This window comes from Meleagris gallopavo, chromosome 10, assembly GCF_000146605.3.
Source record: "Meleagris gallopavo isolate NT-WF06-2002-E0010 breed Aviagen turkey brand Nicholas breeding stock chromosome 10, Turkey_5.1, whole genome shotgun sequence".
Classification (NCBI taxonomy): Eukaryota; Metazoa; Chordata; class Aves; order Galliformes; family Phasianidae; genus Meleagris; species Meleagris gallopavo.
In genome coordinates this window covers 28,157,236-28,169,083 of record NC_015020.2, presented here as the reverse complement: position 1 = coordinate 28,169,083, position 11,848 = coordinate 28,157,236, and the positions used below count along the sequence as shown (strand labels likewise).

The following is an 11,848-nucleotide window of genomic DNA, read 5'->3' as shown; positions in this document are numbered from 1 at the left end:
AAAAAAAAAAGAACACAATACCACATTTCTAAGTAGAATTACAATAGCCTGTTAACAGGCTATTATATCAGATGATTTAATCATTTATTTAAGTTTAACTCAATGGACACACTAAACAGCTTGTTGGAAGCTTAATGTTTTTCAGCCACTTATTTCTCGCACACAGTTACCATCCTCTAACTCTTGAAGGAGGGCAGCACCAATTTCACCAATTGTTCCTGCACCTGGAACTGCTTGCACTTCTTCCACTTGCCTTTTACAACTCTCAAGAAAGCACTACAGGATGACAAAAAGCTCATGGCATTTTAAAACAAACAAAAAACCCCCCCAAAATTATTAAAGACATAAATCAGTGCAGTGAAACAATGATCTGTAAGTTTATAATTTGAAAGTAAAGTATTCAATCTACTTTAAAAGCAAGCAGATTTCAGATCAAAGCTAGTGTATTTATCATTGTGTCTCATAATCCACCTTGATGTATTTCAAATGTAAACTTCTTCTGGACAGCAAGATACGGACACAGATGGCAATTCTTTCACCTAAACTACAACAATTTTGTTAAAATAAAGTCACTCAAATAAATCAGAGCTGTCATTTAGATAGAGAAAAGCCGTTACCTTCCATGCTATTTTCCAGGTTGGAAAGAAGCTTAAAATATCATTACATAAAACGTCTGGTGCCCCTCGTAGATTTTTCTATACATAATTGACTACTCCTTAAAAACCTATTAGAAAGCATGAATTCTGAAGCATACCAGCACCCTGCAATGTGCTTCTGTTCTTTGTGGCAGTCAAAACCCAAATACAACTAAACACCAAATTTATCTTCCTGGGCGGTACAGTTCCAGATCACATATGAACACTCAGAAAATAACTATGCTCCTTGTTGAAATACAGTATTTGTTAATAAAGAAAGAACTGAAAGCAGATATCCTGAGATCCTAATTTATTCAACTTATATACATTTTCTTTTTAAACTCTCGCTAAGTGAAATTAATTATAATGCATGTTAAATACATTAACATTAACACAGAAGACAGAACTAATGGCTCTAGCATTATTTAATACTGAGCATCACTGAAAAAAGGGAAAAATATTTGTCTCCAATTAAAAAAATGCACTTCGATACAGTTTTTGATAGGAAAAGAAAAATAACATCTTTAATACAAGATGGAAAAAAATAGATCACATATAATTGCAAAAATATCACTCAGTAAGCAGAAGAAAAGCTGTACAGATTAATTAGCACAGCACAAGTCAGCAGAGCTTAGTGGCTCTGACTCAATAACTCTGCCATAACTGTTCCTATTTTGGGTTCACTTTCTACTCCAAGCTGCTTTGTGGTGAGATGATATAATTGGTCGCATCACGAGTAATACGAAGGTCTCCTAAGCTCTTAGAATACATGTACGTATTCCAAAACAACTGCATCAGCTCTGAAAGCGTGAAACAGATATTACATACAAGTGTTTGTAACCTGTCCCACACCAGTTTACTACCATAGGACAATTTTGAGACAAATTCGGAACAAAAATGTGTAATGGCACTGAGAAAAAGAGGATTCCAGTATAAACAATCCAACTACCCAGTACCTGTGTGAAAAAAGGACGGCAAAGCAATTACAGACTAGCACTTTGATAACTAAGGTCTTTAAAGGAGAAAAAAACCAAAAAACAAGAAACTGACTAAATGAAACAGATTTCTTGATGCACTGCTGTTTCCTAACTTTTTACTTAATATACTAATTAAATAAAACCGTCTGATTTCCAAATGGAAACTGTTATCTTGAAATTTTGTTGCCACATTTTGAAGTTATTTTATGACAAATTAGGCCTCATATAGAACATATATGAATCTGATTTTGAAAGTTTGAATGTGTGGCACATTACTTTTTACTTTCTTGGAATTGCAATCGAACTGAAAATCAGTCATTTGCACAGCTTTTTGCTATTCCCTTAGCAACACAGATGGAGCAGGTGGGAAGTAGGTGGAGGAAAGATGCCTCATTCTTCACAGGAATGCGATATCCAACCTTAGGTGGAAGTGAAGTGAAGCTTTTTAAAGAGTGGCTGGAGAAGATTACATAGGTGATATGATGGACACCATGTAACAAATACTTTCTTCTGAAAGAGTAGACAGCAGACACAGAAGATTGGTCAACAACTACAGTTTAGCTAAGAGTGAACTAGTTAGTGAGCCACTTAATATACTGCCCAGACTTCGCAAGTGTCAGTTTTAAAAATCAGGCTTGCATAAGCATTAGCTCTTTGTTCTTAACCCAGAACAATACTAACATTGTATTCCAGTGCCAAATATACCTATATGAATCCTATAACACAATTGCTGAAATATATGTATATCATGATTCAGTCCTTTTTCAAGCCGTCCCACATAATTGGTTCTGTTCCCTCCCCTTCCCAGAGCAGCAATAAAGAGATTCATGCTGTGATGTCTTACACAATGTAAGTAATTTAGCTGTGTAAGTTTCCATGGGTCTTCATTCTTATTTGGCATACAACGTAAAACAAAAATGCAAAGCAGAGTGTTTAAATATCTTCTCAAAAGAACCCAAAATGTAAGCTATTTGAGCACCTAAACATTTTCTGTACTGCTGACAATACCTGAACTAATATCTGTTTTTGTTTTTTTTTTTGTCAATTCATTTTCTAGTTCACAAAACAGAATTCTAGAATGCTGTTTGAATGAACGAGGTATAAGCAGAAGTGCTTCAATAAAAAACTTGCATATTCTTCAACAAGATTGATTTTGAAGTTTTTTGTATCTCATGATCAGACAGGTATTAAATTACAAGCCAGTTTCATTCTCATTCCAATAAAGGAATCCTGAATCTTAGTCACTGAATCAATTCTATATCAACATAAAATCTGTTAAGTGGGGGCTGTTTAGATTGAATTCTACTACGGATCTGACAGCCAGACTAGGACAAGCCTCTGTAGACAAAGGAGTAGATGCTCCATTTACACAAATGAATCAAACACAGTGTGCACAGTCAGTAGTGCTCCTAGATCATTGATACAGCCATGGCATCAGGATTTACAGCTACAAGGCAACGCAGCAGAACATATTACTAGTAAAATTAGCCTTGGAACAGGCATGAAGGGTTAATAAAGTAAATAAAAGATGGCTACTTTTTATGCAATTTTATTAGTGCATATATCTAATTGTTACAAGGGTGTTTGCATACATTTTATCTTAGATTATCTGGCTGTTGTTTTTTTTTTTTCTTCCCGGCTTCTTAACTGAAAGCTTCATTTAGTATTCACCTAAGATATAATAAACTCCAAACACAGACAGATTTAGACATCTCTTGGTCTGGAAAGCTAAGTGGAGAAATCAGCCTCTATAGGCATTTGTGAGTGCACAAATGGAATTTTAACTGTTTAATCAACTTCGCAAAACACTACCAATGGTTGCCTTTCCATATCCACAAAGTGCCTGTTATCTATTAAGTTGATTTTACATATTTCAGAAGTTCCCAACTATCACTTTTTATGCACAAACATTTCATTTAAATATTTAATGAATTTTATTTACTTTTCAATGATTTTTTTTTAATGGCTAGTTTTGGTTAACTTTTTTCTATAGCCAACAAGCCACTTTCACATGAAGGACAATCCTCTACATGTTACATTAAACTGTTTTGCTTAATAATGGCAAAAAGACCCTCCCCACAAAGCTACTTCCGAGACAAACAGTAGCTGTGCAGAAAGCATTTGGAGAACACCATGGAAAAAATAAATTACTGAGTGTTGAGATTCTACTTACAAGGTCATTCATATTTGTCTGACTGGCTGGATGAACTTCTTCCAAGAATTCTAGCATGTAAAATGTGTATCTGTCCATAAGATGAACACCAATCCCAAGATCAGGTTGATGCTACAAAATAATATGGAACAGTTACTGGGCATTTGCAGAACAGAACTCAGTATTTAGAGAAGGGAACAGCATATAATAGCATGTTACAAAAGTTAAGTGTAATGTGTTATTTGTTCCTAGGAAAATTACAGAAAGCAAATTACTACTCGTGAAAAAACATACTGTTAGTGAACTATGTAATACATGGATTATTTTCATTTTTCTAGACTACATCTAGACGATAAGCTGGGAACTCCCTTCTTAGAAGTCCAGTGAATTTATGTACCATCCCAAGCTTCTTAGGGCTTGGAAAACTGCTTATTTTCAGTTTGGCTTGGATTTCTTTCCCATCATTCTTTTTGTAATGTCAATGGAGTATAAGTATTGTTTTTTTTTTTCATATACCAAGTGTAAGAAACGCTAGACTGAATATTCCCCTCTCAGATCTCTCATTAGTCTTTCCATAAGACTTTTGCCCAATCTAGGTAACGTATAAATTAACCAGGAAGCACAGAATTCTATCACCACCTTCAACTATCAGCAACTAGCTGAAGATGATTTGCCTCTTCCTTTTCACTGGGTCCTCAGAACTTCTGTAAACCTTTCCAAGTCCTTGAAAACTTTTTAGAACTGAACTGGAACTGAGCAAGACAGTGTCAGTTAAAGACACACAAATAAAAGCTAGTGTTGATAGGCATAGCTAAAAATCAATATGTAGACAAAGGAAGAGGGGAGTCATCATCTTCCTTACATGTATGATACCTTCTGCATTGTCAATTATAATTTTCTGTTATTTTACATTTATAAAATATACTATGAAATTATTTTTGCTATTATTTCTAAATATTAGCCCATTTCTTTGTGACAGCCCACAAAAGCAGGAAGATGCACGTTAGAGTTTTGTCAAAGCTGCACTTTATAACTAAACACATTATACAGTACACAATTAAAAAGGAAATTTTAGTTATTAAAAAAAATATATTCTGATATTCTGAAAATTGTCTTTAGGACCACAAAAACGTACTTACTGATAAAGAATCTTCTCCTACTTGGCTGCTAGCCAAGGCAATTATATTAGGTGAATAAAATCGTTCATACATGGATGCTCCTTGACAAGTATCAATAATAAACAACAATTCATTGTACCTAAAAGAAACAAAACAGCCCTCTTACTCAATTTTCTTTAGATTGAAATACAGGAACTCTGCTTTTTAGCCACCAGGATAGCTACTAGCAACCTAAGGAACAGAAGACTTCGCACTGATTGATTTTAAGATGGCAAGTTCAGCCAAGTCAATTCACAGGAGCAGTTCTTACAGTAGGAAGCTGAAAACGAAATTTAAAACTCTTCTTTCTGAATGTAAATTTTCACCTAATTCTATGGACAACAAACAGCATCACTGCTGAAAGTTCAGTTAGGCCTACCAGTAAGATTTCAGGCATGTTAATGAAATATAGTATTTAACCTCTACATAATACATTCTTATTACCTTCTTTTCTGCCACATTTGCTCAAAGGCATCAGCAAGTTCTACATTTGTGATTTCTTCAGAATCTTGAAATTTTAGGAAACCATTCCCACCATGACCTGATAGAAAAAACACAAGTTAGGCAAGTATGTAGGGTAAGGGAACATATTTTGTCTGGGTGATCACCTTTCTTAAAAAATAAACAAACAAACAATTGTTTTGCTCCAATAAAACTTCAGCACAAAGATAGTAAAAATATAAGTTAGACTGGAAACTGTATTTAATAAGTACAGTCTTACAGGTTTTCTTTGTTAGTATGACATGTTAAGGAAAAAAACATTTGTCAATCCTTTTTTGTTTGTTTGTTTGTTTGTTTGGGCTCCTCATGGGAATTCATGCTTTCATACAGATCCATCCAACTGAGCAATAAATGTCAGGAGAACTGTATACGCAAAACTCTAATTACCTGTCATATATATTAGAATATTGCTTCTGTCATCAGAAAGAAGACGTTTAGATCGGGGAGTGCTTGGTGGGATTCTTCCTGTTAATACACGCAAGAAATTTTCCACGGTAACCTAAGAATAGAAGCATAAAGTAATTTTTTAGAGATAAAAATATGGGTCAACAATTCTAGGTTGGGTTACATTAAAAAAATATAATGGAACAATACAACACGCAGTGTACCTAGTAAGATGTATGGTATAAACTGTATCAACAGACATCTTCTGTTCAAGATTTTTACTGCAGTAAGGCTCACAATTACACAGCATCTCTTATTATATCTCACTAATATCAGCCTGGTGTTCTACTATATCCAATAAGACTACTATCGTTAATTTCTGAATACCTTTTTCATTGATTTGAAAACCTGTCAGTGTATACCTTTGTTCTGCCAAAGCTGCTCATGTACTTACAAAATGCTCCAACATTACTGTGTGTTGCCATGGAAAAATAAAAGTTTAAATTACTTCTGCAACTCAGGAGAGGAAAAACAAGATCAATTTCAGTTACATAAGTCTTTGTGTGATCAGATATCATCAGGATGGTGATTGTAAAACTGCCTATAAAACTCCATTTGCTGTCCGTGCAGACATATGCAGCACAAATGCTAGCAAAAATCCATACTCAGGAAAGAACATAACAAAAAAACAACATATTTCTATTTTGGTATAGTATCTTCATTTCTTTACACAAAGCTTCACATCTTACGTATGCCTTTAGATGCTCCTATAAACTTTTATCAACAATTATTCAGCACTATTAAATCATTTATTTGTTGTCTGCTTTAAGATCTCCTGTTTGAGATCCGTTTGAAATATTACACAAAATATAAAAGGTAATAGAATGCAGATTTCTATATAGTAACTATTTTGAAAAATAAGTAGGCTGTGGCATTTAGTAGTTTTTTTAATAAAAGCATAAGTTTAAGATTAGAAATATAAATAGCTAAAGCACATTTCATTTGTACACTGGAAGTTTCACATTGGTGTTAAGTGTTCGCAAGATGAGACATAAAAACATACATCCAATAATTTAAGGCATGGCTACCTCATAGCTTCTGTAATCCACTTCCACATCATCTCCATAGACATTTAGCTCCATGTTTTTATGACTAAACACAGTAGCTGGTTTAGGATTCCTGGGATTACATGCCATATCATCTGCCAGCATCAGGACAATGTGACTGAAATACAAGGAAGACCTTTCAGACATTCTGGTTATACATAAATCTAAAGGAAATTACAACAAAATCATCCCATGATTAAAACAGTAGCTTATAACATCAAGAAGATGCCTGTCATTGTAAGTGAAGATTTGCTTAGTTACATGGTATATCCTTATGAACACTCTCACTGATAGAGTTGCCACAGAGGAAAATGCAGCTAACTGCTATCTAGGAACAAGTTTCACTCAGGCCAAAGCTGAATATGCAGGCAGTTAACACTAGCAACTCTATGATACAGACTCACACAGACCTAGGTGACAAAACAGGGCTAAATCACTTCATATTGTTTCACAGAAGAAATTCCAACCTGTCTGTGCTTTTTCAAGTAGATCAGTTAAAAACATAATGAAAATTATTTTGATCATTAAATCTGGGGAGCTCACAAACATTCTTCAAACTATTATACCACATCTGATACACTGCTGCATGGTTAGTAGTATTAACCAGAAATTCTTCTATGGAACACACATATGAGTTGACAGCTGACAGATTTTGTCTTATTCACAGTAACATAGAAAAAAAAAATAGCACTTGAAGGACTATCAGAATGCTGTACCAACCTGCATGCAGCCAGACATCCACATCTGGCAGGGTCAGGATTTGGTCAATACATGAAATACCAAGTAGTCACTGTTTGTTTACCTATGTCACCGCCTGTATGTCTACATGAGTATTTTAAGAGTAATTTTGTTCTTCATTAAGTGCCGATACACTCCACACATGCTAAAAAGATAAATGCTACCCAAAATAACTGAAGCACAGATCCTCAAAAATAATCAGAGTAAATTACTTCATTTGGAATAAAATGCAGACAACTGAGCACAAACGTGCACCATATGCGTTCTTAAAAAACACACTGTCCATACATCCAGAAAAACAACTTTGGTGTTAATTTGCTGGTTAACTGTTAAACTAAAGTAATCCAATCATGTATGTTACCACTATTCCCATATTGTAAAACTTAAACCACATAATGATTCCAGCAATCAAAAACTATTCCTTTATTCATTTAAGTTTAGTTTTATCCTAGCAGAACTTTCCTCTTATAAACTGAATCATTGCACCCACACATCAGCAAATCAGAGCAACCTATATTCATAGAAGCACAAACCATTTTCCCAATGAATTCTCCTGATAGATGACAAGTAATTTAAACCACCAGATACAGTTCCATTTAAAACAAGGAACAAATCCTTTCAAAACAAAGAAACCAACCCCAACATAAAAGAGCACGCCTAAGAATTGTGATAAACGTTTATTTCTAAGTTACCTTAAACTGGGACGAAAAATATATTTTCATACTGCTTCAGACAGCAGAAAGACTTTAATAGCACATTTGAAAGGAATTGAGTTCACCAAGATCCCCTCACCTGTCAGGAATGCCCAATCTCTTGACACTTCGGTATACTGAAAGAGTGTTTGCCACGTGACGGTAATTAAACCAGAATCGAGATGTACATACCTTGAATTTTTAAGGGAAGAGAAAAACCAACACCACATTAAGTAGTGTAAAATACACAAATAGGCCTGGCATCAAAAGACACTGATAACAGGTATTTAACAAAGTAACAAATCAGAAAGAAAGCAGCAACACCAAGAAAGTCATGATGTAAGCTATATATATATATAAAACTTTGTTGTACCAAAGAAATAAATGTGGATATAAATAGTTAAAAAAAAAAATAGCTCTTTATGTGTTTGCTCATGACAAAATTGACATAAAACCCAACTAAGTATAGAAAATGCCATTTTAGGGACAAAACCAGCAAGAACAGCGGGCAGATAAGCTATTCTATTTCCTCTTACTGTCTCCATATCCAATAAAAGAAAAATCTAAGGAAGAGTTTTCATCTCTATAGCAAACCCCTTCTGGGAGCACTACTGCATAAACGCATAAGTGAATTCACGCTGAAATCACACTGGGGAAAATACAATGAGAGTACTTTGCATTTAAGGAGTCAAACATAATAAAGAGCTACATAAGCTCTAACCAAAATCTGAATACAAAGTCTCAAAAAAATTCAGAGTTCACTTATATTAACAGGGGGAAGGGTTGGGGATGAGTCATTCATAGAATCATTAAAGTTGGAGGATATCTACTCCCTAGGTGAGATATTATTTAATCTGTCCTCAAAAACTCCAAACCAATGAGATTCCAAAATTTTCAGAGGCAATCTGCTGCAGTTCCTTGCTGGCCTTATTGTTGTCCTTGTGTTTACATCAAGTTCACTACTTTTCATTTGTTCTACGCCAACAGCAACTTTCCTTTGCAGACAAATTTCTTTACCAATCATTCAGACAGATGAAGAAAAAAGCTTTATAAAAGATCGGATTTTAAAAGCAGAAAAATAGAAAAGAAGGAATGACCACAGCATTTCAGACAGTTTTTTAAATTCTTCAACTCAAGTTAAATAGAAATATTTTTAAGCAAACTTGTGCTATCTTTTTTTCTATACTTAAAGAAACTTAAATCAAAATCCAAATTCAGTCTGAAAGGATTTTCAAGTCCATTCAGTTAAAATTTCAAAAACTCCCATGTGTACATTTCCCTTTCAGCAACACTCACAGCTCTATAACCCCGGCAAATACAGCTGTGACTTTGCAAGACTCCGTTACCTCTTACAACACAGCAGAAAACATGTCCAGGCTTGAAGCCACTGATGGCAGCCAAATTCTCCCTATTTTATTGTTTTAAAAAAAATCTGTAATGATTGTTATAAAGACAAATCATGAACTGTTTAAAAAAAATATAACTTGCAGAGAATCTGTTGAGGATACGAAGTATAGTTCCTCAGTCAGAACATTCCACTTTTTTTTTTTTAAACATTCTAACAAAATTGTTTATTTGTTAATAGTATTAAAAGTAATACTTGGTGTTTTAATAGTTTCTAGTTTGTACTTTATAGAATATAGAAATTATTCCTTCTAATTCAATTCATTGCTATTTACTTTCATTTTATGTTGCTAAATTTTAGTGTCTGTAAAACAAACATCTGCTACTGAGTAATCATGATAGTGCTCTGAAACAAATTAGTCATTAAGACCTGAGCTGTGATTAAGAACCAATTCTGCCGTATGATTCAAAGTTAATAAAAGATTCATGGCAAAGAAAAAAAATTAACAACAGTTGATTTAAACATTATGTCTCCTGAATTTATTTTATTCTAAGCCTGTTATCACAAGTTAACAGATTGACTAAGGACACACAAATCAGAAACAAATTATACCTTCCTGGTCAGAGACATACCTCTCTGATATCATAACTACATGCTGGTTCAATATGCACTGTGATAATTTAACTGTTTTAATGCTGTTGAACTTTACTTTAATGAAATCTGCCACGTAATTCTATGTTCTGAGTGCTTGAAGCGTAATTACATGGAACAGATAATTTTATTACAGTTAACAGATTTGCAGGGATCACTTCAAATTTATTTATTTCCAAGTCTTTATCCTTCCATTCTATTTCTTTCAAACAAACACAATTATTGCACAACTGTTGCAAATACAGCACATAATGAAAAGTTGAAAACCTTTTTTTGTAGAATTTGTCAGAACTACACTTACCAGAACTGCCCAGTTATTTGTATGCCCACTTTTGAAGAACTGTTCTGCTTGATCCTGAGGGATGGAGACAATATTAGATGTTTTTCAGCAGAAAGAAAGAAATGATCGTTTCTACTTTTGTTTTCACAAAACAAAGAATGTTTGATGTATTCTTGCACTCGCCATACCTAAAATCAAATTTACCAAAGCTTCGAAGCCAGAGATTTTTCTTATTCCATGTCACACATTCTACCCAAGATAACTGTAACTAACGCTTCCTTGAAATTTGCTAAACAAGAAACAAAAAGATCCATTAGTCACTTTCAGCTTAGTTAACAAGGAAAGCCCATGCGTGTCTATACCACAGTATGCTCCAAGAACAAAATACACTTACTGACTTACAATTTCCTTCTTATTGAGTAAGGGGCTTGGGTGAAATTCTATTTTATTGTTCCTTTTGTTTCTTCAGAAAAAATCTTTAGTCTTGCTTCTAGCAGAGAAGTCAACTTATAGTTTTAAGCTCCATGTTTAGCAACAAGGAGCCAGGACAATGGCAATCCACTATCTCAATCAATCACGGCTGCCCGCAGGCTTTGCAGGACACGGGGCCCTTTCCAAGCAGACTGCAAGCATCAGGACACCGAGCGGGGCCGGGGCTCCAGGAGCACTGTGTGCACTGTGCAAAAAGCACACTGATATAGGAAATCAACGCAGCAGGCGATGCGGCCCGCAGACTCGCTCACAGCAGACAGAACTGCAGCATGAAGGTCGGGGGAACTCTTTACCCACACACGGCTTTGACAAATGTCCAGAAAGGCAAAGAGAGCCTGCACAACTGAAAGTTATACTGCATTATCATAGCAAAACTGCATTTCAGGAGATTGCAAACGTATTAACAGAAAGGAGGGTTTTTTAACAACTCTTTTCAGTCCCTAAGCAAGCTGCACGTGCTCGCACACCTGCACCAGACCCCACCCCCGAGGCAGCGGCACCGCAGCCGGGGCGGAGCGAGGCGGGGCTCCACCCCACGAGAGGCAGTCCGGGCTCGCCCGCTCCGCCGAGCGCCGGCAAGATGAAGGAAGCAGCGCCCCGGTAGCAGAACGCAGTCTGCGGCGCCGCTCGCCCTCTGTCCTCACCACCGCTCTCCTTCCAGCCCTCATACCTGGATGCCACTGGCGAGCACCGCGCCGCAGCACCCCAGGAGCAACGCCGCTGCGGCGGCGGCGGCGC

At 35.6% G+C, this 11,848-nt stretch overlaps 1 protein-coding gene across 1 annotated transcript; it reads right to left on the bottom strand.

The window, feature by feature from the left end:
* Positions 1 to 126: 126 nt before the first annotated feature.
* PIGK (phosphatidylinositol glycan anchor biosynthesis class K) lies at positions 127 to 11,846 on the bottom strand (the record flags this gene model as incomplete). The annotated part of the gene is made up of 9 exons (XM_019618416.2): positions 127 to 276; positions 3,786 to 3,896; positions 4,904 to 5,021; positions 5,366 to 5,462; positions 5,810 to 5,921; positions 6,895 to 7,030; positions 8,443 to 8,534; positions 10,640 to 10,693; positions 11,781 to 11,846. Coding segments are annotated over 9 exons (921 nt in total), but the record flags the coding sequence as incomplete, so codon positions are not given.
* Positions 11,847 to 11,848: the final 2 nt, after the last annotated feature.